The 27,718-nt window shown below is 41.6% G+C and overlaps 1 protein-coding gene across 1 annotated transcript; it reads left to right on the top strand.

Moving 5' to 3' along the window:
• The first annotated feature begins 3,312 nt into the window (after positions 1-3,312).
• LOC139285123 (rho guanine nucleotide exchange factor TIAM1-like) lies at positions 3,313-25,147 on the top strand. Its single transcript, XM_070905596.1, has 25 exons — positions 3,313-4,224; positions 5,222-5,678; positions 6,130-6,302; positions 6,535-6,759; positions 8,354-8,539; positions 9,924-10,070; positions 10,230-10,304; positions 10,732-10,902; positions 11,156-11,260; positions 11,744-11,825; positions 12,121-12,207; positions 12,981-13,193; positions 13,785-13,885; positions 19,415-19,600; positions 20,744-20,812; positions 21,132-21,257; positions 21,366-21,474; positions 22,254-22,433; positions 22,549-22,667; positions 22,753-22,861; positions 23,054-23,112; positions 23,344-23,449; positions 23,580-23,667; positions 23,792-23,964; positions 24,606-25,147. Exons 1-25 carry the CDS (start codon positions 3,313-3,315, stop codon positions 25,145-25,147), a joined length of 4,800 nt encoding a protein of 1,599 aa, XP_070761697.1.
• Positions 25,148-27,718: the final 2,571 nt, after the last annotated feature.

Raw genomic sequence — 27,718 nt, 5'->3', positions numbered from 1 at the left:
TTCCCTTAAAGGAATGAAATAGATGCTGGTAAAATAAGAGAAAAAAGAAAAATCTGACATATCTGGACATTTCCTTTGTAACACACACTGGATAGTGACAAACAAAATTAAACTGCTTTGCACATCAGCTGCTCATTTAGAAGCAGCTTGATACTTGTCATGTACAGACTGTTTTCAACTTCCTGAAGTGGTCTTAGCTGTGGTGAATTTCTGTGCTTTTCCCTGAAGCTGTTGTGTTGCTAATCTTGAGTCACAATAAAACTATTCTTCTTTGTGATCTGTGGGTGGCTGGAATCTCCTGTGGTTATGTATTTCATTAAGAGCTTGCAATGGCTGAATCATCTGGGACTTCTGCTGTCCTGTGCTTTATGCAGCCTGCTGAAAATTTACTTGGGTCCTCAACTCTGTCACATGGCCAAATTACCGGCAACATTTTCCAATCCAATTGTTGATTTCCTTTTATTTCTTTTGTTGTGTATCAAGGACGATAGTGAAGATACAAGACCGAGACAGGGACACTAACTTGCTAATGTGTGTTAGCAGGTATTTCTAGAAGAACCCACTGGCTGTTCCTGGGGATTTGGTGCACTAGAACATCTTTTCCAACCCTGGCATTTCTCCCTCATGTATTAATAAAGAGCTGATGATGGATTCTGTGCAGCAGCAGCATTGCAGCTTTAGAGAATATAGTGTTGGGGAATTGAGGCCATTTTAATCTTGTATTCAGATATTCTGGTAACTCAATAACTAAAATGTTGTACCCCTGTTTTCAAAATTTGGACCATGCATGGTTATTCATTTGTAGATTTTCATTTTTAAGCGCTTCCCCAGGTCAGACTCTTAACTATCTATGTTCTTATATCTTAAAACCTTTGGTGGAAGTCACTATGTTCAGAGGGAATCAGTGTTCTGTTATCTCTTTTAAAAGAGGGTAAAGTAGCTTGCTGATTCATTGTGGATCCTACTGCAAAAATTATTTTACTCTAAAGAGAGCTGTTCTCTCTTTTTGTAAGCTCAAACTAATAATGATCTTGTGGCAGATTGAGCAAGTAGCTGTTTGTGCTGTTAAAAAATAAATCTGTTGTCCCAATGAATGTGCTGATTTGATAGTGGCCGAGTGGACATGAGTTTGAGTAAAATTTGATTTTATGCACAGTTTTACTTCTCTCTTCTAATCGATTTTGAGTTTTCGGACTGCTGCTGCCTTTTTTAATCTAAATAGGATTACCCATGTGAGAGAAAGGTAAAGGACAAACAATGTATAGTCACAGTAATAGGAGGTTTTGTTGGACTCTGGCAGTGTTGCAGAATTAATCGGCTATTCTCATTTATGAAATATTTTGATCAGCTGGTTCACCTATTTCAGGCCTGAACAAATGAGGTTGTGTTGTAAAATCCAAGGTCACTGCACAGTGGGTTGCCTTAACTGTGCCGACTGAGGAAACAACATCTTCTGCTATTTAAGCCCCTCATCTCGGCTTGAAACAGTCTAATTAATTTCTGGCCAATTTCACATCAGATTAACATTGAAACCACTGAGAACATTAGCAAATCCAGCACAGTAACATATTCAAGCTCCCCTATAAATGGTAGAAACTTTAAATACTGACCGTTAGACCTGTCGAAAGATTCTCATAGGGCTTTATTTTATTGTATTTACAGTTTTATGAAGCCCTGTAGGCCTCACAGAGTGGCCATCAGGGCTAAAACACACTGGACATTTTTTTTCTCTCCAGGGATGACATCTGCAGAGCCGTTAAACTTTCACCTTACACATATGAAAAATTAAAGGGTACTGTGTGGGAAAGGGCAAACAAGCCTATAAGTAGCCCTTGGTGTAATGTCTTTGCATGTTAGTAAGCATGTTAGTGTCCCTCAGTGAAATCTCGATCACTGTAATGAGTGCAGTGGCATTTCATAGTTCTGTCCCTCCTCCTTTTCTTTTCAGTGCTTTTCCTCTACCAAATGTAAATAGGATTGAATGAAACAGCAATAAACTGCAGGGTTAGAGAGGAAAATGATTGGATTTCCATCAACATCAAACATTGTGCATTGCAGTACCAGTGAGAGGTGATGAGTGAGCAGACTGAAGAGGGGAAAGGGGGCAACATAAGGTAGAAAAACGGGGTCAGCTCCAGTTTACGTAACGCCCCTCATCACAGTAAGCCTGAGTGCATGCAGCAGCAGAGGGTTGGGCTCCCACTCATCTGCGTCGGCTATACACGCAGAAAAAAACACTACACCCCCAAAGGGTCTGTCCTAAAAGGAGGGTAGCACACATCAGGAGGAACAACAGCCGCATCGTGGTTAGTTAATCTTCTGTCCCATCTGTTGATGGTCCCAGGACCTTTTTTGGAGCAGGCTGTCCAGCCTAAAGGCAGGTAGATTGAGTCCAATGTGCATTATGTTGGTAACTTATGAGCCCCCCCCCCCCGGCTCCCAGTCCTCTATAATGCTGGAAGTAGTGCTCTAGAACAGAGAACAACAATGCCACATGGATGGTTCACTTCAGCTCTAAGTAACTCATGTTCACTCAGGCTGTCACAGTGCTCATATTGTCATTACATCCCCTCCACTTCACACAACCCCTGTGCATGTTGAAAGTGGTTGAGTGGATAACTTCCTCTGTCAGAGTGAGGGTGGTGTTTATCAAGCTGGCTTGACCAAAACTGGATCTTTTTTTCTGTAAAGTGAGTGATACAAAAGCTACACAATCAGCTAAGTTTCTTAAATCCTCATCTTAGTTCCAGTTGATGAGTGCTCACACTTGCTTTGATTTAACCGATGATCTCTGTGTCTTGCTTATATATTGTCATTCAAGCTGTCTTGATAAAGTTTTGTCCTATGGATTGTGCTCTGTGAATATATGCAGGGCTCTTGGGTGAAAAATAAACAGCTCTAGCTGTGTTCGACTAATCCATAACAGCAAAAGAAAGGCCACTGTGGACAAATAAAAATTATGTATTTTACATATTCATCTTTAGCTGTAGATTTCTTTAAACACACGCCTGTATTTGGCATACAGCATACATAATTGGAAGCACACATGGCACACATTTGATATGATTTCTCATCTGGATATCTGTTTTCAGAGTTTTGTGGATCATACCAGCAGCTGAAGGACCAAACTGTCTGAAGACCCAGTGACAAACAAAATGCCAGAAAAATTATTACGATCCTGCAGGTAGGTTAACATTCAGACACAATTCAGACACTTTATGTTAGAAATTAAACATTATGTTCCTGTATTGGTTTCATGTTCTTTTGGAGTTTATTTAAGCTGTATGTCCTCTTCTGTTCAGCCTCTGAATTATGGGAAATGTCGAGAGCCAGAACGGGGACCATGCCCTCTACGGTAACGAACATGGCTATTTGTCCCGTAAGCACATGTCTCGGTCTCTTCGCATCTCCAACAAACAGTCCAGACGCTCTCGACATGCTTCATCAGGGAAAATAGAGCACAGGAACTCAGAGACAAGCACGCGCTCAAGTAGCACCCCCAGTATCCCACAATCCCTGGCTGACAATGGCCTGGAGCCCTTCAATGAGACAAATATACTCCCAGACTTTGGAAGCCCCATTTGGGTGGACCGTGTGGCCATGAACCTGCGGCCTGTGTCCTTTCACAATGACCTGGCCAATCCCTCTGTGCACATGAATACGATGCACATAACCCTACCTGGCCCCACGGCAGAGGAGATGCAGGATGAAGATGTGTACACAGGTGAGGTGACGTACCTCCAGAAAACTCAGGACGGCTCCAAGGAGACCGTCAGCTTTAAGAAAAAGAGGTCTAAATCTGCAGACATGTGGCGAGATGACAGCCTGGAGTTCTCCCTGTCTGACCTGAGCCAAGAGCACCTGACCAGCACAGAGGAGATCATAGACACGACCAACGAGAGGGACTTTACTGACTGCGAAGGCCACCTGCAGTCCAGCCCCACAGACTCCGCTGACAGAGCGAACTCCCTTGATGAGCTATATAGCCAGAAGAACCCTGCCCGCCAGCAACCCCAACGCCGCTATGCCAAATGGCATGACACCAGCAGGGCTATTAGGGAGGGCGAGGACGATAAGATGCTCTCCCCATCAGAGGAGGATGGGAACACCTATGGTGCATACACTCTTCCCTGCCGACGTTCCCACTGCCTGTCCGAAGGCCTGAGCAGCCACCAAGCTGCCATGTGTGCCAGTATGCAGGGCAGGAGGGCACAGACTATACAGGTAAGCTGTAGAGAAATTTCACATTGTGCTGTCGATCTTTTACACCACTAATTTGGCTCAAGCAAGCATTTAAAATATGACACAATTCATAGAAAACAGAACAAACCATTTCCTGTGTATTCATATCCGTTTGATACTCTCTAAATTAGTGAAATATCAGGGACTTGAATTGCTGAAGTTGTGTCATGTGTCCTTTATGCTCCTTGGACAGAGTTTGAAAAGCTGTGCAGAATCTTAATATGGTCTGGTAGCATCACCAAAAAGACAGCTCCCCTCATTCACCCCCCCTTATTGTGTCTCAGTGTTTCCTCTGCTGCATTCACCTCACAGATAATAAGCTGCTGAAGAAGATTAAGTTGAAAAAGAAAGCTTATGTCAGGGGAGCAATGTGTCGTTTCCTGATGAAACTCTTGTTTTTCTTGGGAGAGGAGATTGCGATGACAGGCATTTCAAACAGGGAGTGACTTTAAGCTCTGCCCACCCCCCCTCCTCAGTCTTTTGTTATGATAATGAGCGGAGGCCTGTGGAAGAGTGTAACAGTAAAACGTGTATGGTGGCCCTGTCACTGCGGGGCACCGTCAGCCCTAGTGAATGGAGCTCTGGAGCGCATGATTGGGTCATGTGACCAGATGGAGATACCGAGCTCGGTGTAACCCCCTTCATCTCCCAGGAGCCTTTGGCCATGTGGGTAGGAGAGGGCAGACCCTGCGGTGCCACAGGGAGGGCAGGCTGTACTCACAGAATAGCAGACGCTTTGCTGTGAGTAATTCAATTTGAGCAGAACCTCAGGATTAAGCAACCCATGGACTCTTGTAAGGCCTCTATAGTCACAGTTTTTGCAACATGTTTGACGACTAAGCTATCTCTGTAGATACAGGATAGAGCCATTCTTCTAAAGCAGTCAGGGTAGGAGTTGTTGATTGGCTTCCTTCTTAGTGATGAAGAAAACGTGGGTGCCATGCCGTCTCACCTGTCTTGTGCTTCTGCCACGACGCAGGACGTCACAGCCGGCGAGGGCAGCGAGTATGAGGACAGTGGCATCGACGGGGTGACGATAGAGGCAGAGCACCAGTCCCGACGCTACAAGACCATGTCAGCCTCCTTCTCTGTGTGCTCGGCGGCCGGCAGAAGCATGTTTGCCGGCAGTGACAGCGGCAGTAGCAGTGGCGGTGGGGCCAGCGAGTGTGTACAGGGTGTGTACGAGAACTTTCGCCAGGAACTGGAGATGAGCTCCTGTCAGACGGAGAGCTTGGAGGAGGCGGGGTCTGCCCTGAGTGACGAGCAGAGCACTATGAGCTCCGCCTACCAATCTGACCCATTGCTCAGCGTCGCTCAGGGGATGGTGCGCAAAGCTGGCAGGCTTGCCGTCAAGAACTTCCTTGTACATAAGAAGAACAAGAAAGTGGAGTCAGCCACGAGGCGCAAGTGGAAGAGTTACTGGGTTTCCCTGAAAGGTTTGTTTTGCCCTCAATATGTCAATAACATTTACACTTTATTCCATAATTTCAGTATCAATACAGCTCAGTCAACACAGGATGCTTTTACTGATGTTTAGTTTGTTTATTGCTGACATACTGTAGTTTATGCAGAAATACTAAATCTAATTGAACTTCAATTAAGCTCAGTAAACAAAGCTTCAATTCAAGCCTGATGCAAACCTCATTTTCATCAAATTTTATGCCACTTGACTGGGCTTAAAATCAAATCAGTACTTTAATGGTCATGATGCCTCCTTCACTGATAAGTCAGCCTTGCTGCACTTCTTAATGTTGGCCACTGGAGAGCAGAATTAAATTGCTTGAGTAAATCTGGCTTTTGAAAGTATCATTGTTATTCTTTCCTAGAGATTGAGGGCAGCAAGCATCTGTGCTGTCAAGTAATAAATAGATTGTTGTGGTTTTCCAGGTTGCACTCTGTTCTTCTATGAGACTGATGGTCGTTCAGGGATCGACAACAACAGTATTCCCAAGCATGCCATCTGGGTAGAGAACAGTATTGTCCAGGCTGTACCAGAGCATCCCAAAAAGGACTTTGTGTTCTGCCTCAGCAACTCCCTGGGAGATGCTTTTCTGTTTCAGGTGAGAGAATGCTTCACTGTCATCTGGTCTGTGAATAAGTGCAAATTCTCCCATGGGCAAGTATTACCTTGACCTGTATGTACTCTTTTCCTTCCTTTCATGCTTTAAGTCTGATTTGCCATTATAATTAGCAGTGAATCAACACAGGGGAAGCAAAGAGCTTTTTGTTTTGAATGTCATGGAGCTGGTTTGTTATTTAGCCTCTGACCTTTTGCTGTCTGTCCCCACGCAGACGTGCAGCCAGACAGAGCTGGAGAACTGGATCACGGCCATCCACTCGGCATGTGCCACTGCCGTCGCCCGCCAGCACCACAGAGAGGACACGGTGCGCCTGCTTCGCGCCGAGATCAAGAAGCTGGAGCAGAAGATAGACATGGACGAGAAGATGAAGAAGATGGGAGACATGCAGCTGTCTGCTGTTACTGACACCAAGAAGAGGAAGACAATCCTGGATCAAGTAGGTTTTATTCTCCTTTCTCACTGCAGCTTGCCTCTCGCAGAGTTCCTACACGTCAGGTACTTGAGAAGTATCCTGACAGGGAGAGTTTGGAAATTTGATCAGGTTTCTGAGGAAGTAAGGGAATATCAAGCAAACATAGAGAGTGTTTTGGAGTGAGTTTTACATTTTGTTGCAATCTTGTTAATGCAGTTTACATTTACATTTTCCCTTTTCTGTTCCCCATTTAACCTTTAATAAAAATGAGTTATTCTGAGAGGATAATGTCCAAACATTAAATTTGACCAGTCAAGTACGGGGTAATAAACACCATTTACCTATGTCTATTTCAGTTCAAACTCCGAAAGAAATTTTAACAAAACAACTACAAAATGGACAGTGCAGCTTCTTAAATGTGAAAAAAACACCCTTCAATAGCTATAATACATTCAAATTAGTTTAGATTTCCCTAATGGGGCAGAATATTTAAATGTCATTCTATTCAGGATGAAAGTACAGCTTGCATTGGAACAATTCTTCACAGTTTTAGTGGAAACCAACCTATTTACCTATTTAAAACTTTTCTGAGCTGAAAGCAACTTAACAAGCCAGAAGGGATTGATAAAAAGGTCACAGACAAGCTTTGTCTTGATTTAGTAAAGTAGCAGAAAAACTCATGGAGTATTTCATCAACACAAGAGCTCTTGCCATCAACCTCCTGCTGCTCTTTCTGACTGTTGACACAACTGTTAGACCTCAAAGAGTAGGAGATCTGCACTCAAGATGTTCTTCACTCATACTGGTCCACGGCTATAGTGACAGTAATAATTCTTATTTTCAGAGCATATTCAAGTTGTGTGTTGTTTGCTTAATTACAGGTATCACATGTAAGTAGGTATTTCAATATCTAGTATAAGAAACAGGAGATGGACAGAGAAACAGGGAGAGGTATGAAACAGATCTCGGAGGTATCATCTTCTAGAGGCTGCTGATGCTACACACCTATCGGCTACCAGGTTGCTTTTTTTTTTTTTTTTAACACGGTATGCAGTTGGCACCAGTTGATAGCCTGCCATTCTCTCAATTAATTGCAAAGCTCATATTGTCTTTAATAGGTCTGTTTACAGAGAAGGGAGATCAAATGGCCTTTGTGTGGTCAGTTAGGTAGTGACTGGTTGGAGCGGTTCTGTTTGGCAGTGTCAGGTTTCACATTGTGCAGAGCTGAATGAATATAGGCCTGCTCCTTAGAAAGCTGAAACGCTCCCAGCCTCTATCTGCCAGTGGAATGTGCAGTATTGTTTCTTTCTCGTCTCTGGGCTACTTGGCAGTGATACAGAGCCCTCCGCCATGGCGCTGGCGGCCTCTTCCAAACACCAGTGCAGGACCGTGACTGGGAGGGGACGGCCCAATGAATAATCACAATGTCCTGCTCTACTGCCCCAGTAAACATCAAACCATTAGGAACAGAGAGTGCAGGTTGGCAACACTGAGAACAGACAAACTGGTAACATACCGCTTCTGGGGGAGAGAGGAGATGCTCCATCTTGGTCTGAACAAACGAGAGTCTTGATGAACAATTAACTGGATGTGTTGTTGTGTCCCTCTCACTTTGCAGATCTTCCTGTGGGAGCAGAACCTGGAGCAGTTTCACATGGATCTATTCCGCTTCAGGTGTTACCTGGCCAGCCTGCAGGGAGGAGAGCTGCCCAATCCCAAACGCCTCCTGGCCTTCGCCTCTCGCCCCACCAAGCTGGCAATGGGCCGACTGGGTATATTCTCTGTCTCCTCCTTTCATGCACTGGTAAATATCACCTCTTTGTTTCTTCATGTGTATTGAATGCCCTTATTTAATCTGGCTTCACGAAGCAGTGTCATACACTTTTATATAACATATGTTTACATTTTTAAGCATTTAGCTGGAGCCCTCACAAATGTGAGTTGAAATCAGTGAATATTTGAAGGACCAATGTCTAGCTTAAGTATACTTCAGCAAAACAAACTGTAGCTGTTGCAGGGTTCAAACCTGTAACCTTTCATTAGTAGGGTGATCTCTCTAAACACTATGCTGCCCTTATATTTAGAAGTGCCTTAAATTGTAAGCAGAGCAAAATACTGTATCCCCCTAAAAATACACATTGTCATCACTGATACACCTGGTGACCCTCCTGGCAGGGCAATTGATTCCAGAAACTAAAATGCGTTGTGTCAAACCATGTTTTTCCATGATGAATGCTATTTTAGAGCCTGGGTCTCGTACAGGCCACCTGTTTGGGAGGTTTGGTTCAGTTTTGGCCTCCCACTGCTGCACTGAGGTTATGTACTCCACAGCTAAAAGCACTGCTAGTACAGGAAAACATCTATTTGATTTTTAGAGAAGTGTTTGCAGATCAGTGAAGTACTTTTTTCCCTCACCACCAACGCAGTGCTGTGGAGCAGGTGGGTGTTTGAGCTGAAAAATAGCAGTGTGGGACATCTAACAAAAGACACTAACAGCTCCCTCCTCTTTTTTTATCTTTCCTACTGTTTCACTCTCTAATTTGCTCATCTCTACTTCCATTAATACCTGTATCCGCATTTTGTCCAAAAAGTCTGATAAAAGAACAGAACAAAAAAAGAACAAGTGCCTAGGTTAAGTTTGGTTAATGCTTGCCCCTACGTGCACTGTGCTTTTTACTGCCTATTTCAGCACAATTTTGAAAGACCTTTTACTCTTGCGTCCTTACAAACGAGTAGCCTAGAAATGCCACGTTGTGTAAAAGTCTGCATGTGCCCAGTGCTCATGTGTGAAGTCATGACAGCTCTACATGTGCATGTTAACTATTTATCATACTGAGACCCATGTGACCCCTTTTCCTCGATTTATTTAGCCAGATAAGACAGTTAAGAACAAGTTCTAATTTCTAGCGACGGTCTGGTAAAATGCTTCTTGATCAACATTTTTTTTTTCTAATGGAAAATTGCAAATGTTTTTATAATTTTTTGCCATATGTGCAATATTTTTTTTGTCTTTTTTTTTATGCCCCCCCTTAACCTACTTTGGGCTCTTATGATGTTAAGAATATGCTGTATAAAGAAATAATTCATGTTTTTTGAAAAAATGTTACGTGACATGAGGTCAAACAGATTGTTGTCTACGTCTCATTTGGTATGTTTGAGCCCTGACTGAGTCGTTATGTTTTTTTCAGGTGGCAGCTCGCACAGAGACCGGAGTGAGACGGCGAACACAGGCCATGTCTCGTTCCTGCAGCAAGCGCAAGAGCAGGTTTTCCTCTCTCTGGGGTCTGGACACTACCTCAAAGAAAAAGACAAAAGCCCACCCCAGTATCAACCAGGTCTGTGATATTTTCCAGTTATTTTCCAGTTTCAAAGCATTCAATAGATCTGCATTGGCCACACAAATGTAATATTTCTTTTTTGCCTTTTCCTCAAGTATTTATCCTCCATAGTTCTGCTTGAGTTATAACCACTTGACCTTCTTTTTGTGCCAGCAGGTCTTTGCTGATGGTGAGGAGCCAGTGAAAAAGCCTGTAGATGGAATATATGTTGATCCTGCCAAGGAACACACAGTAAGGAGGAATCATTCTGTTTGCACAGATTTGATAGTGAGGTGTAGGTCAAATATGAGTGGGAATGTTCTCGACTAAATCTTTCGCCAACACTGACGTCAAATGAAATATTAGCCCTTTATGTATCCTGAGTAAGCAGCAGAGCAGAGGCTACAACTATAACAGCTACTCAGGCACTTTAGAGGTTGTAATTTTTCTTTAATTCCTTTCAAGCAAATAAACAGTAATGTACCATAGTCATAGAAAAATGTATTGGAACTGCTCTGCGGGTGTATTGATGGAAGCCATTTAGTAGAGAATTTACTCACAGGATGATTAAAACATACTAGTGGAATTAAACCAAACTTTGCAGTAAAACATGTTTACATAGTAAAAATCTGCACTAAAGTAGCTGACTGAAAAAGCCTTTTAATGTCTCTGTTCAAAGAAAAGTGAGGATGGAACTGTGAAAAGCCTTCCACGGCCGAGCACGGAAAGTGACATCTGGGTCCCTGACCACCTCACCCCCTCCTGGGTGTGTCTGCCAAATGACCAGCCAGTGCTAACCATCATCCAGCCAGGGGAGTCGGCACTGTGCGTTCTGGAAACCATCTGCAAGGTAACAGCGTCCAGCCTCAAATGACCTGACCTGACCCGCGGTTCATGTTTCACTTCCTTATGAGAAACAAAATGCATGATTTTGTTATGGAATCAAATATCTCATTGTAACAAGACTATGTTGCTGGGTAAAAATGCTGAATGGATTTGTTAATCTTTATTTCCTTCAAATAAAAAGAATCACTGATAAGCTGCTGTCAGGTTTATGGTATCAAACAACCAATCATCTCTGTCTTTTTGCCCTGATCCCACAGGCTCACCAGCTCGATCCCACCAAGCTCTACTTGCGACTCAAATTCCTTATCGAAAACCAAGTGCAATTCTATATCCCCAAACCAGAAGAGGATGTGTGTGACTTGGTATGTAGCTACCTGCTTAAACATGACCTTATCCCTCCTTCTCCTTCAGACTTTTCAAGATTGTAAAAATAATATTTAAGGAAATACTATTAATTGCATTAGAATGTGTGAGGAATCACAATATGGAGAAAGCCATAGACCATAAGGGCATCCTTAGGTGTGAATTATTAATAGGTTTTGTGTTTTTATCCTTTCGATTTAATATGTTTTCTCCGGAGAACCGGCTGCCTGGGAGGACCACGCACCGAAATCTATTCATAGAAAGTATAATATAACAATATCTGTAGTGACTTTTGTATTTACATCAAGTAATCATGACACGTCATAGACTATCCTGTATCAAAACTCTGTTTGAGCTGCTTTGTCTAAGAATACAGAAAATTAACACTCTTTCCGTGCTGTCAGTAACCCACCCACCAGAACATGAATAAAGTAGGCCGTTGTTTCATGATTTATATAATAACTTCTTTTTGTTCTTCACAGCTTTACAAAGAAATTGAGCTCTGCTCCAAAATAACAAAAGTAATCCAGTTTGACAGAGATGAATCCTGCATGATTGGTTACGGTAGGAACCATTTTAAATGATCCTATGTAGTTTCTTTTAGCTTGACGATTATAGTATGATTTTTGTTTTCAGTTAAGATGCTGTAATGAAGTCAATGTCAAAGATTTCATGTGGTGCTGTTGTTTTGAGTGTGATAATTGCTTTTTTTTTTTAACCTATGCACAACCTGTGTTTTTTCAGACCATTCCCATTTTTACTGCACAAATCCCTCTGATGTGTTTTATATAAGAGTCCCCCCTCTCTCTCCCTCTCTCCTCCTGTTCTCGCCTCTCTGCCTCTCCTTTTCCTCCTCCAGGTTTCTCCATTTCAGTGGTGGAGGAGGATGGAGTACAGCAGCTCTACATCACTGATGTGAAGGCGGGCGGATTAGCCTTCGCCAAAGGTTCATTACCCTTCATTTCCATCAAATGAACTCCCTTTTAAGACACTCAATCTGTGTCTGTGATCTGATGTTACAGCTAGAGAAAAAAAGAAAAAGAATCTGGGGTGCATTAGCCATTTGTCCATTCTTTTACATTTTCTAAGGTTAGGGTGAGTGTTTTTCTCACATCAAGGTCAATAGACATTTTTACTGTTTCTCTGTATTAGCGCATGTTTTTCAATAGGCAGGGAAGGTTTCAGAGAACACAGCAGTTCAAGGGCGTTGATTACTATAATCATAACCACACTGCCTTTCACTGGCCTTTTGTGAAGGACGATACTGAATACGACACCTCACCACAGCTGCTTCACATTGGTACCCCTGCTACGAAATTAGACTGCAGGCTTGAGTGATCAAAATATCATGCTGGAGTTGGTCATAGTGCCGGTAGAGCACATGCAGTGATGCTGTGCTGCAAAAAGTGAGCTACCTGCACTGTTTCAGCAACTGACACTTCACAGGGCATAGAGAAGTGGGTCATGCCTGTGGGTCTGAAAGGCAAAGACAGGACAACGAATCTGCTACTAATAGTCTTCAAAGTATTTTTACGTTGTTTACAATAATGTCATCTCATCATCTTAACTAGGAGTTAAATGGTCAGTTAATCAATGCTGAAAATGAGATAGATTGTTGTTACCAGCTCATATTTGGGAAAGTAGAAGCTGTTTATTTAGCGCATGGATGCGTGTCAGGCAGTAAATCGAATCAAAGCTGATGGTGTTCCCACTTTGCAGGTTTAAATGCCGGGGATGAAATACTTCAGCTGAATGGAAAAGACTCTCACAGTCTCAACTTCTCCGACATGAAGGCGGCATTTTCTCAAGCCTCGCTGGCTTTGACAGTCAACACCCTGCCTTCTGTGGACCGACGTCAGCTCTGCTACCTGCCGCCACGCCGCTCAGATGCAGAGGAAGATCTCTACACTGACATCTTCTCCCAGAGCCAAGGTGAGCACCGTCAAATTCAGGCCAACATGCAAATCCAGTCCATCTTTTGTTTCCCTGAATCATTTAAAGCTGAATTAGGCAACTTGGCACATTCACAGGTCCAATTAGCAGAGGTTAATGAAAAGTTTAACTTCAAATCTCCAAATCCAGAAATCATGCACAGTGTATTAAAGGCATCAATTGCTCACAATGTGGTCATGTTTACCAACAGCTGGCCTCTAATCACTTCATACCAAAGGATAACAAATGGACCTGAAAGGCAAAAGTAGGCAGTTAAGCTTTGACTTTTTTCTTGTGAGCAGAAAAGTGTCCTAAGTGACACCAGTTTAATTTATGCCAACATGGTGAATCTACAGGCTCTTAATTAAGGAGGAAAGGGGGCTCTCAGCAGTGTCTTGCAGCCCCACTTTGTGGATTAGTTTGATAAGGTCGGCCTGTTTTACATAAAGGTATTACATCTTAATGGAAATTACATGGTAAGGACAATGCACTTTTACAGTGCTTGTGAAAAATGCATTAATCTCATTTAAAGAAAATAATCATTTACAGTGTATCATGAAGCTCATACATGACATGTTTTGTTTGTTGCAGAGGAGATTCTGGACGACGGGGTGGGACTGTTGCTCGAAAGCTCAGGAGACAGCCTGGACGACGACTCTGAGATCTTCAGTCAGTTTGATGAGTGCAGAAAGGTAAGAGCCCCATTTCAGTATTCATTTGTGGAGTATCACTACAGAAAATGTCTGACAGCATCATCTTTGAAACGATGTGCTGGCTCCTGTGCTTGTTTCCTGTTCTTGTCCTTCACAGCATCCCCCTCAGCTCTGTGTTATTATGGAAAGAGCACTTAAGAACAGTTTGCTGCACCACAGTTTGATGCACCATCTGTTACTGGCTCATTTTATCTTCCTTGTTTAGGAAAGCAGAACAGTGTCCATATTTATATTATCCAGGTGTTAATCCCCATGCTTCTCGATACAAATAATACATTTCTCTTTTCCTTTCATGCTCTTTTAACTGTATTTAGTAGCTTCCGACATAATGAAAATCAAAGAGACCTAAATATTAATATACACCTACTTTGCTGAATCGAGGCAAAAGACTCGAGGCAAGGTGGAGTATTCGCTTTGAATCTAACAGCCAAGTGATGGATGGGTCTTTGATTAAGCTTGCCTTCTAATTGCTTAATTATGTATGGTGATTAGGATCAGGTAATGAATGGTGGTGTATTCATTTTAATTCTAGTGAACATTCAGACATATTCCAAAAGAAATCACAGAGCAGGAAGTAAATAAGAAAGAATCTCAAAGACCTACACTTTACTATATTGCCATTGAAGTGCTTTGGTTTACAAGATGACTAATTCTTCTTATGTGGAGTAAAAAGTGAGCCTCAGATTAAAAAAAAGAAAGAAATTGGATTAAAGCAGTGGTATCTTCCTCTTTCTGTAACTTGCTGACTTCAAAGGACAACTGGGCTCCTGTTTATCTCTTATCATAACACTTTATTATTACACTATTTCTCATTACTCCAAGGATCACTGTGAGATCCCACAGTGATCCCACAATAGCAACTGATCAAATATTGGACTAATTCTACTCAATTGCCTGTGTAATAATTGAGGCTAGATGTCTGAAGATAAATCATTACGTTACGGGCTTCCTTTGTGTTTGAAAAACTTCAAATACTACACAGAGTGCAGCCTCTTACACTGATTCGTCAAAGTTCAGAGATGAGTGAAGATTTAAGTCTTCGTATCCGAGATGCGGTAATGTCAATTGCACGACAAGCTCACTAATAACAGAAGAAAATCACACAAATGTTTGCGAATTTATCTGCTGTTTGGCTGCACTTGAGTGCCCCCCTTGTGTACACCATGATGACCGCTGATGACCTTGAACAACGTTTTGCAACAAATGTTCTACAGTCAGTGAAAACTTCATCATCATGTAGTGACTATAAAGTGAATCAGAGAGTTCCTACTTTCAAAGTAAATGACAGATAATCCCTAATCTAACCCCTGCAGACATTTTGAATTTTAATATGTGCTTTTGGAAGAGACAGATCTCTTTGTCATTGCACTAAAGGGCAAAAATCCATCCAAATCCACACTTCTAACTTAAAAAAGCTATTTGCAATATAGCCTCCATTCCTCCATGTTACTTGTTGTTGGGTGTATTTAGATAATCACATTGGTTTAATGCCAGACATTCAGAGCAAGGACTTCTTCCCAGACTCACCATTTGGTACCGACTTTCACCATCAACAGTGAGAATCTCATCATAGAAGAGACAATGATACCATTTTCTCCACTGGCTGTAGGCTCAATAGACAAGCATGCAGTGCAGTTGCAAAACATTTTGTGTTTTGAAAAACAACTTTACTTGCTATACACTACCACTGTCGCTCTCTGGACGTACAAATGTGTGTACTTTGTCGGGCATTACTAAGTAAGTCATGATACTCAATTGTTACATAAATCCTGGAATCTACTCCGAATGGAAAGCGTCTGAATCTGCTGGTGAATTTTCCTTGTTTCGTTTTTTTACTGATCTGAACAAAAACGCTCTTCCTGCTAAACCTCCCTCACCAGTTGTTCCTGTGTTCACCCTCCTCTGCAGCCTGCTCCTTTGCAGCTCCCCTCTCCCCATCTCTCTCTCCCCCTATTCCTGAAATCCTGCATTTATATTCTACTGCGGTGTGGCTCACCCAGCCAATCCTGCTCTACCGCAACCTTGAGGAGGAGACTCCTTCCCTCCTGCTCCTTTTGCTCTCTCCCCGGTCTGGAGGATTATCAAGACTCATTTACAATGCTGCTGGAGTTGGCCAGATCTTCACACTCACACTGTGTGCCTGAGTTTACCCAGCCTGTAGAGAAGAGAGAGAGGGAAAGAGAGAAAACAGCAGAATATCAGTGACAGAACTATAGCAGACTCTGAAGGCGAAAAGAAGGGGAGTTGGAAGGCAGTAAGCGCTGGTGGGCGGAGAGGAGGAGGCTGAGCAGCTTCAACCATCCTTCATCACAAGTACCACAGCACCTTCTCCTTTTTTTTTTTTTTTTTTTTTTTAAACGGAAGGAAGACAAAAGGGCTGAGAAATGTGCTGAAGAGGCGCAGTGTAGACTTGACTCTCTCCAAAGCCTGGAGTCTCTTTCCCTCTGGCACTTAAACTGACTCTGACTGTCCACCTGCACTTGGCTATGTCCGTCCTGAAGTGGAGCAAACACAGCAAGCGCTCCTCAGACTCCATCTGTGACATGCTTCATCTGGTGAGATTCCTTCTTTGTATCCCTTTTCTTTACCTGGCTAGCTACTGCTGTGATAGATGGCGAGCTGTAGTGGTCTTATTCCAGTGAGAGTAAAACACGTTTCCTTCTCAGCGTTTGTTTCATACCTCCTCTTGGCTGCTACAGACAGACAACAGGAAGCTGTGAGTCACCATTGTGTCGCAGAGTTGCCCCACAATCACTGGAGTGCTCCACAGGAAGCCAAAGTAAAACACTACGTGTAGGAGCTGAGTCTCTACAGATCTGACCACAGACAACTTGGACTTAACATGACTTTGACAAACTACCCCGACCGTTCCTGCAGTGAGTCTCTGACTGTTTTCTCTCTTGGCACCTCGAGCTGTGATCTCAGGCTTATCTCAGTTTCAGAGGGCAGAAGTGCAATCTTCTCCCTACTCCATCATCAGTGCTTTCATGCTTTGAAACAGTTTTTAATCTATATTTCATTCGCTTGGGGGAATGCTTGTCTCTGGCATCTCTTAGTTTTACTCATGACAGTCTCTCCTATCTACATGTTGTTCTTTTCATGTGATATTCTCTTCTCTCTGTTCTTTCTCTTCTCTCTGCCATGTCCATGCACCCAAAGCCGCCATGGTGTTAATTAGCCTGGATTGTGATTGTGAAGACTATGACTGGACTGTGAGTGTCTTATTGGGCTCAGTAAAACTGGTTGATCTCAGATGACTAATTGGGCAGGAAAGAATCAGTTCCCCTCTTTTACTTGCATAACATCTCTTTTTTGGGTGGCAAAATTGAGTGTGTGCTGCTGTTGAGTGCGTTTGTTTTTCTAATTTCTTTGCCGTCATACTGCAGTTGAACTTCCATTTGGGTTGAATATACAGTATCTCATCACATCCGTAAAGTACTGAAGGAACGAAGACATGCACTGAGGAAAACAGTTTTTATTGATGCTAATGGAGAAGATCTTAGTTGGTCTGTTTTGACAGTATCTCTCATGCTGATTTGTTGTGTAAAAATGTACTGGATCCCGCAAATCATCAGCAGTAAATTAATTAATGGAATGTTTGGGGGCCAACAGACCTTTTGTCAGGAAACCTTTTAACCTTTTTTTCAGCAACTATAACCATTATTTATTCTCTATATATACCAGTACAATACATACATTTACATACATATACATTGTTATTTTATATATTTTTTATTTTTCACTTAAATATTGTAAATGTATATATTTTTTTATATTCTTTTTTCATTCTTTAGTTTTTACATCTTACATTATTTTTTACATACTTCTCATTTCTAACTCTATGCTATTTTTCTATTCTTCAATGGGAGCACCTGTAACTTGTCTAATTTCCCCCTGGGGTTCAATATAAATATCATGTATTTCTGCTTCTGATTCTGAAAACCACTCTCTACATCTAAATGGGTTTGTAAATGATGGAGATTACGTTTATGCTCATGCTCCGTTTAACATTTTTTAATCAGCAAAAACAATCAAAGTTAACTTTATGCCTATTGAAGCAGCTGTTTTACTACAGATTTAGCTTAAATGGCACCAGTGCATTGGTGTAAATTGCATTTGCAACATTACATTTACAGACATTATAGCACTTCCCAGTTCATCTGTTGATCTGGGAGCTGCCTGATTATTTTGGGAACATTGTCAAGAGGGACAAACGGCTGTCGTGCCTCACATATGGATGTGTCTGTTTGATTAGATAACAATGCTGATAACCATTATCATTTGCAAAGCTGCATGAAAAGATCTGTGATTATCGGATAACACAATGTTCTTCCTTTTATGTACATATTTTGCTTTTGTATTTATTTTTTCATCATTTCAGTTAATGATGAAACTATTGTTGTAAATCTTGAAAAAAAGTATTTCACAGTTAAATATCGTGAATATTATATTTTGAATTTTGTATATGCACTTCTTTTTATGCAAAGTAATATCTAATATGAAAAACACAAGTTTTGATGTCATCAGAAGTGAGGACTGATGATAGACTAGTAGCTCAGATCTTAATTAAGATTATTTTTATCTGAGAATGATAACATTCCATCTTCTGCAGTTGTGTCGAGGCTATATTATTATTTCCCAGAGGAGCTTGTAGGTTTGACAGGATAAATTGCTGCGGTCTGATCTATAAAAATCCTTATATTACAAACCAAAGACCTCTCAGCTCTCTGTTGTGCTCTCAGTGGTGTCAATACTGCTAGTGGTTCCTGTTATGTGGCCATGATGTTTGTTCCATGCAACTTTCTCAGTTAATCTTTATGCATCATCTACTTTAAAATAAGCCCTGTAAAGTGTTTGATCTATTCAGTTATTTCCTCTTAAAATTAATTACAGGTTTGATGGGTATGAATAGTCTCTATGTGCTTCTGTTTTGTGTTCGTATTGATGTAAAATGCCAAAATGCCATTTTGTTTATGCCTGGTGAGGCTGTAGCCTGTTGCGAACAAAGTCACTGTATTAGTTCAGCCATGTAGGCTGAGTGGGATCTATTTTTGTCCAAAATGATAGTCTAATGCACATCAAGGCTGGTCTCCACGGCAACACATACTGTATGTGGACAGGCACTGTTGTGTGTATATTTTGATTCTGTGAAAGAGATGAATCATTACACCACTGATCCGTTAGTAGGAGGAAAACACCAGGGAAAAGAGAGATTTGAGTGAAGGAGAGGGAGGCGGAGAGCCATTGTTATGACAGACTGAAAATAGACCAAATTAGTGCAAATGATTTTTTTTTAGAGCTGCCTCTCTGCCTCTTTCCAGGCTCACTCTCTGCACAGTCATGAAGCTGTGCACATCAGTAGGTGGAAAGTAACACCTGCACGTTAATATTTGAGGTGCTGCGTCTGTGCTGACTGATCGATATTTGGATTTTTTTACTTCCTTTGCCTTCAAGTTGGAGTTGCAGAATTTATCATATCACACGTTTCTTTCCCTCTACAATTTGCAGAGTACGGAGCAAGTCGCAGCTTTCTGCCGCAGTCTCCATGACATGAATCCCTCGGAGTGTGTGTCCTCTTCGCCTAGCCCTGACTCGCCCTTCCCACCTCCTGCAACTCCCCGACTGCTCTCCGATGCCGACAAGCTCCGCAAAGTCATTTGTGAACTTGTGGAGACCGAACGCACCTATGTCAAAGTCAGTATCACTCATCTTACTTGTAAGCGGCAGATGGTCTTTGTGAGTGTGCATGTTTTCCTCCTGTCCATCGATCTGTGTTTCTGTCTGCCTCGGGTTGTGTTAGCCTTACACATTACCTATTCCACATGACCAATCCATATTTATCTCTGTGTCCCAGGAGATGTAAGGGGGACACAGCTGTGCCCTTGCCTGGATATTGCCTAATCTTTTCTGCCCGGTATAAATGTGGCTCAGTGGAATAACTGGGTTAGAGAGGGTATATAATGGGATAATGTCAAAGCTACTAAAATGTTATACCTCATTACAGGGGGCACATATATACTTATTATAGAAATCACATTGTGCATGATAGATGGTGTATTGTAGAACCTGTAAAGGCGAAAGTTTGATTTGCTGGACATGGGCTATTTGTCATCATTACCCACAGTGAAATGCTTTGCACATTGCTTTTGTGTATGCAGTTTCCAGTAGTGGGACTTGGTAGTTCAATTGCTAATGCAATATAGGGGTAGACAAACTAATGGAAACACTAAATGAAGAAATGGGATTTATTATTATTGATAAATCACCAATGCTACAAAGGTTGTGCAGTTTGGCATGTTTTCAAGACTACTCCTTCAGACATTTGAATATTTTTCCTTTTTTGACAAATGTGGGACAGATGACTGAATTTTTTTAAGCAGCTCATGTTGCTTTAACAGGCGTTCATAATGTTTGTATGATTAAGATACTTCAGAATTAAACATGTTTACATGATTTTTCATGTAGAAATGTATTGTTAGGCCAGCCATCATTCTTTGGAGAAGTTAGATGGTCCATTTCCCTACTTTTTGGTAGAGCTACTAATTAATCTCATAGGCTTTCTACAGTTCAGCTTAGGTAACTGTTGCCATAGTCATTTATTTAATTGGGTTTCCATATAGCTCCCTTCCCTTTAAAGTGCATGCAGAAAGGCATCCACCAGCTCCTCTGTCTTTGATCTTGGAGGGACTCTTAGACTATCCCTGAACCTTAATCACTGTTTTTGTTGTGAGGAATATTTAAGCCTTATGTAAAGTTGCATGTTGTTCATGTCTGTATTTCATGTTATGACTTGGGCAACCCTGAATCAAACATAATTCAGTCTTGTCTTGTCTGCAGGATCTCAATTGCCTCATCGGGAGATATTTAACCCCACTGCAGAAAGAGACCTTCCTCACTCAGGATGAGGTATGTCAAATGTTCCCTGTGAGCCTTTGTGGGGTAGTTGCATTTTAAATGCCAACACTGTTTAAATGTTGTAAGAAAAGTGGGTTACATAATCATGTGGAGAGTAGGACAAGAGGGTCGATGGTGGGAGAGAGAGGGGGAGGTTTGCAAAGTAAAGAGATGTTTTACATGCACTTGCAATAATAAAAATTAATTTGGTTGTATTATGTTTTGAGTATTTCCATTCTCTAATTGTAACTAGAATAGGATGCAACACAAAGAGAGAAATTTTATCGAAAAATAATAATTTTGACTTTGCTAAAATGCCTTTTTCCTCCAGCTGGATGTACTGTTTGGAAACTTGCCAGAAATGGTGGAGTTCCAAGTGGAGTTCCTCAAGACTCTGGAGGACGGGACCAGACTAGTTCCAGATTTAGAGAAGCTGGAGAGAGTGGATCAGTTTAAGGTAAATCCTCTCTTTGTGAAACATACACCAAAAGATATGACCAGCATTTGCAACACCCATAAACCCTTATAACTACTGGTTGGGTAACTTCTCTTCCCTTTTTCACAGAAAATCCTCTTCTCCCTGGGAGGCTCTTTCCTGTACTATGCAGACCGTTTTAAAATCTACAGTGCTTTCTGCGCCAGCCACACCAAAGTCCCTAAGGTCCTTGTAAAGGGTGAGTAAATGTGCTCTTGGGTCGACATTCCTCCTTGGCTCAAAGGAGAGGATGTATTTATCCATCAACCATCTGCCATATCCTGCAAGGCTCCATAAATCTGCTCTGTGGAGTTGTCAGCCAGACAGTTGTCCATTTGACCTCTGCATACTTTCAAGCTGGTGGCTCTCAGGGCTAAAAAGCCCTGCAACATCATATGATGTATAATGAGCAGTGTTGGACAGTCTGTTCTCTTGCTAGTACACCCACTCCCTTTAACACTCGAGTGGATGTCTTTGTTTGCTGCATTTACATTCAATGAGTCAACTAGTTATTGGCCATACTAAGTTTGGTGAGGTGTTATTTGGATAAAGCTGTTTTTAAAGCAGTAAACAGATTATTCCTGCCCACTTGTGGCTGCCTGCTTAGATAAAAGGTCTTGTCTACAAAAGGCATGAAACAGTTCAGTCCTTTTGACTTGGCCGTAGGTCATTTCTAATACAAGGCAAAGTAAAACATGAACACAAACTGGGTCTGAGTTTGCACAAGATCAACATATTTTAGCCATTTACCTGGTTAATATCAGCCAACTTAAGCCAAACAATTTAATTCTGTTTCAAATAAACAGAGTACAAGCTCTACTACCGTCAATTACAGACCATAAACACAATTACTTGAGTAAACCACAAATGAGTAGAATCATCTGTGCATGCAAACACATCAATTGTGGAAATGACAAATAAAAAATGCATAATGTGTCTGCAAATGTTGCAATAAGTGTTCTTTATCGGTCACTCCAGCCAAAACCGATCCAGATTTCAAGGCCTTCCTGGATGAGCGCAACCCCAAGCAGCAGCACTCTTCCACCCTGGAGTCCTACCTGATCAAACCCATCCAGAGGGTGCTGAAGTATCCCCTTCTGCTGAAGGAGCTCTACACACTCACAGACCCAGATAGCGAGGAGCACTACCACCTGGATGGTAAGACAGGTCACAAGGCTGACTGAGGAGATCATTTTGACAGGGGAGAACATGGGTGATTGCATACGGTCACAACAATTCAACGCTGACCATGTTGTTTTCTGCTCGTCTGCAGTTGCCATGAAAGCCATGAACAAAGTTGCCAGCCACATCAACGAGATGCAGAAGATCCATGAGGAGTTTGGCGCAGTGTTCGATCAGCTCATCACTGAGCAAAGTGGTGAAAAGAAAGAGGTATGTTGGACTAAAGTGGCTTGGCTCTATTCTGTCAACTAAAGAGTACATGTGGATTGACTGTTTATTTTGTTGCTTTTGCCAGGTTGCTGATCTGTCTATGGGTGACCTGCTACTCCACACCAGTGTGACCTGGATCAACCCCCCTGCCTCCTTAGGAAAATGGAAGAAAGAGCCCCAGATGGCTACATTTGGTATGTGAGGGATGAGTTTCCTCCATGATTAAGTAATGCGTATGATTATTTACTTACCACGTATTTTCATGTTTATTTTCCCCCTTTATTTTAAAGGTAAACACTACTGCTGATGCAAAATGACACATTTTGATTTGACAAGTCATCTGAAGTTTCACTGATAACTGATGTGTTTTTCCCTTTGCTTTTTAGTGTTCAAAACAGCAGTGGTCTTTGTATGCAAGGACGGATCCAAGCAGAAAAAGAAAATGGTGCGTTTTCACACAAGCAAGAAGCCATCAGCCAACACCAAATCCCATTAAAAATATAACCTATTTTGTTACAGCTTTGTAAATTCATTTTGCCCATGTGCCACTTTCAGAATCAGTCCAGTGGTCACCTGTAAAAGCAGTGTTACTGCTGATTAGAACTGGATGCAGCTCATTTCACAAGCAAAGTTTCGTAGGAGAAATTAACAAAATGTCTTTGTTGAATGATTGTAGGTTGGCTCCCACCGAGTCTCTGTATCTTCAGAAGAAAAAGACCCCTTCAGATTCCGTCACATGATCCCAACTGACGCCCTTCAAGTCAGATCCTTGGCCAATGCAGGTAGATTACTCAATGAATAATGTACAGAAATAAACATGTTTTATTTTTCTAAATACAGAAATTATTTCAGAAAATCTTACCAGATTGCTTTGTGCATGAGATCATATGTGAGTGTTGATTTCTTCCTCAGATGGCGAGGGCTCTGCTGTGTGTGAGATTGTTCACACAAAGTCGGAGTCAGAGGGACGGCCGGAGAGGACATTTCAGCTCTGCTGTAGGTGAGGATCTCTTCTAATGGATATTGAATTCCACTTCAGATTGAAGCTTGCGTGCCACTGATACAGTTCTGTCTGCTGCTATCTAGAGTGACAAACTGATAACATGCCCTTTTGTCTCCCTCAGCTCTCCAGAGAGTAGAAAAGACTTTCTGAAGACAGTCCATTCCATCTTGAGGGAAAAGCACCGCCGGCAGCTCCTAAAAACAGAGAGTTTACCCCTCAACCAGCAGTATGTGCCCTTCGGAGGAAAGCGCCTCTGTGCCCTGAAGGGAGCTCGTCCCGCCATAAATAGAGCAGGTAAATGCCAGTCTGTGGCTGCATTCACCCTACAGCTCCAAGTGTCCCAATTCTGAATACTTACCTGATACAGATGGGATGCTTTGGTGTAGTGTGAACAAAAACAACGTTGAATCTGAGCTCCTCATTTATGGTTTCTACCACATTTATAGATTTCATTAATATATGGCGATATACCTGTATTCATACAGCTAATATTGTAATTTTTGGAAAAGGTAACATAACAGACTGTCTTGGTTACTTTATTTCAGCACAATCAGGAGAATATTCTTTGAAGTTCGCTTTGAACTTAATTTCATGCTGTTAACTAAAAATTCACAATTCGTAACTATTACTAAGAATCAGCTATTTTTATCTTTTTCAATGCGAGTAGGATATTGTAATACTCAACCCTCTGCAGACAGGACAACCTTTGTAAATGAGGATACCTCCTCAAAATAAGGTTGGCTTATAATCTGTTATTATGCTGTGTTGTGCACCATTGCTCACTGTTGATTAATCAACGGACTATGTTTTTATTCAACTACTCAAAATGTGAAAAATGACTAATATAAATGTCATGTTATCAAAATCCAAAGTAATGTCCTGAAACTTAGTAATTTCTATTATTTATGTGTTTTTGATCTCCTGTTTTTTTGCAGCATCTGCCCCAACCAGGACTCTAGGCAGGAGGAAGTTAGTGCGCAACCGTTTCACCATAGACACAGACATTGTTTTTGATGGTGAGCCCGAACAGGACCTCGCTTCACCACAGGAGCCCGACTCAAATCGGCTGCAGCAGGACAACGAACCAGGTCAGCAGCAGTCCGACTTAGCAGGTGACACAGACCGCTGGGTGGAAGAACAGTTTGACCTAGAAGAATACGAGGACCAGGAAGAGGTGAAGGAGACAGACATCCTCAGTGATGATGATGACGAGTTCTGCCGGACACCCAGAGCACCGTCCACTGACGCTGACCTGGAGGCCCCTGTCATGGCTTTGTCCTTGGAGAGTGAGGAAATGGAGGAGAGCAAGAGCCTTAAGTCCCCAACAGTCAGTGAGACACCTGATGATGTGAAGCTGCCCAACACAGAGAAGAGCGCCGGGATCGATGACAGCGAGGAGGATCGAAAGCAAACGGAGATGGATGAGATTTGGGTACGAAGGGGGCATTCAGGTTCATTCCCAGACTGTGGCACGTAAAAGCTGAAGAGGACAGGCAGACGGGGAGTGTCTTAAACAGCTTTACATGGGCTCCATAAAGATCTGTCATCAGTCTTCACAAACAATGCATGGGCATTGACGTATATCGCACAGCTAGTAGAAGATATATCCTTCCTTACCTTACTTTTGCTGAATGCTTTCTGTACAGGTAAGATCGTCAGTGGAGCAATACAGGAATCCAGAATGAGGGAGCTTTATCCCAATCAAATGCTGTTACATAGAAGTCGAGTGTAAGTTATGAGAGGTGAACTAATGGTACAATCATGGAATCTAATCAGTTGCTTTGATTGGCATGGTTTGCACATTTGGGCAGCATTCTATAGTCCTGCCTGCTGTTGCCAAATTTGGGTATTGTGAGAACATTAATATTTGTTTTGTCTGTGTGACTCAGAGATATTATCATAGTTAAGGGCTGTATATTATTTGTCCTTAAAGAAATAGAATAAATAATTGCAAAGGACAGTCTTGTCTTGCATAGTTTACTGTACTTGTACATTTTCACATGAATATACACTGACATGTTTTGGGAACAGATTTCCTGGTTATGTATAATATGATTGTTTTACAGGCATAAAGCTATCTTTTTAGCCTGGAAAATATTTTGTTTGTTCTCTTGTTGCATTTAATAGCGGAATTATGTAATAGCCCCTATGTCACAGAGGCTAGGGGATTTTAATTTGTTTTAATTTAACATAATCCTGTTTTACTTGAATTTGCTGTTTCATGTTTTTGTTCACTGTGAAACCATTTTCTTGTATTTTTCCTTTTTGCTCTCCAGTATTGCCATTTAAAGAACGCTCAATGTTATATTTCATTCTTAACACTTTGCGTGCACACTCGGTATTGTAGAGAATTTGCACATCAGCTATTTTAAAAAAGGTCTTGTGTGTTCAAAAAGATTGTTCACTGGTAATGGATTACAAAGCAATGTTTTTTATTTATTCATATGTAAATTAATTTGTTAGCATAAGTAATCATTTATTCACAAAGAAAGTCCAAATTTGCTCAAGCAATCAAGGGGAAAGACTTGCAGTATGCCTGAACAGTGAAAGAAGTCATACTTGTAAACAACTCATTGTGCTACTAAGACTGCATTTTTATTACTGTGTGTATATAGAAAAATGTATTGATATCATAATAAAAACAGTTGTTTCCTACTTATAATTCAAAGCACCTCTCTGTAGTGAGTCACTGATTCGTGTGGTTTTACTCAACAGCCTAACTCATTCCCTGCGGCGCTACAAACGACCTCCATGCAAAACAATTTTGTGATGTGAGAAAAACGCATAAATGCCCAATGTGCTCAGACATGCCTGAGAATGACAGAACTAAGCAGCTAATCGATGCTTTCCTGTGTTAAAGCAACCAACAAAGACAGACTGCAATTATAGAACAAAAGGGGGAAAACTGAAAACTGAACCTTCAGAAAACATTAAGAGCCACTTTGTGTGTCCGCAAGCCACGACTGATTAGGTGTCTGATGGTGAAGGAGCTAAAACCCCTATTATCACAAAAAAGTTAGTTTTCACTTAAGACCAACCACCTCACTTGCAAAAACAAAAGCCATGCTCACTTAGGAAACAGCTGAGAAATGTTAATAGACTGAAAAGTAAAATGAGAGCCTGTGACGTCTACAATGATGATTAAAGTGCGTATTGGGCTGAATAAGAAAATGAGGACATTTCTTTTTTTCTCTGGTTTAATCTGTCCATTGGTTAGCAGTTAATCTTGTGTCACAACTATAAATTCTATACATGGATAGAAAAAAATAAACCACATACAATACATAAACCCTGCAATCAATTTTGGCCAAGCTCATGCAGCTCTGCTGTATTTTGTTAAGTGTCTTTCAGTGAGTGTTGAGGGTCTGCTTGTAATTTCCTCTTTTACCGATGCTCTTTTTCTTTGTCTGGCAAATGTCATCATGATTTTTGAGATGACGTGCATGAGCATCTGTCACAAACTCAAAATAATGTGACATAGGGAACAGTGTCAAAATAATTTTGCCAGTCACAGGAGAGACTATATTAGCGAAGATCAACTGTGGTCACGAGTAGACCCTCAGCAGCACCGACTGAAAGACACTTAACTGGGACATTTGCTCCACAACCCTACAAAAATCAACTTACATCAAAATCCCTTGTCAACTACAACAAGAACCAAACATGAGCTTTACCAAACTGGTATTTACGGGAGGGCTATTGCGTTGTAAAGTGCTTATTTTATATTGTCCACCCCCTTAGTGTTTTGAATGGTACTTGACAATTAAGCAGTTGATGAGGAAGGGAGATACCATGCTCCTGCAGGTGGTACGACCAGGGCTAAATTTACCAATTACATTTTTTGTAACACTAGTGGTGCTGCGATGGAAGACAAGTGTCCATTATGAGTTATAGACACTCATCTTCCTTATTTCTTCAAGTGTCACAGCAAAGACCAATTTCATCAGCAATTTAAAGCTGACGTGGGGTAGCATAGCTGCACATGCCCACATAGCTGCACATAGCTCTCAGACAAAGAGGAAGATTATTCCAGTCGGATGGAGCTTTG

Source organism: Enoplosus armatus, chromosome 5 (genome assembly GCF_043641665.1).
Source record: "Enoplosus armatus isolate fEnoArm2 chromosome 5, fEnoArm2.hap1, whole genome shotgun sequence".
Taxonomy (NCBI): domain Eukaryota; kingdom Metazoa; phylum Chordata; class Actinopteri; order Centrarchiformes; family Enoplosidae; genus Enoplosus; species Enoplosus armatus.
This window is presented reverse-complemented; position numbering and strand designations above follow the sequence as displayed.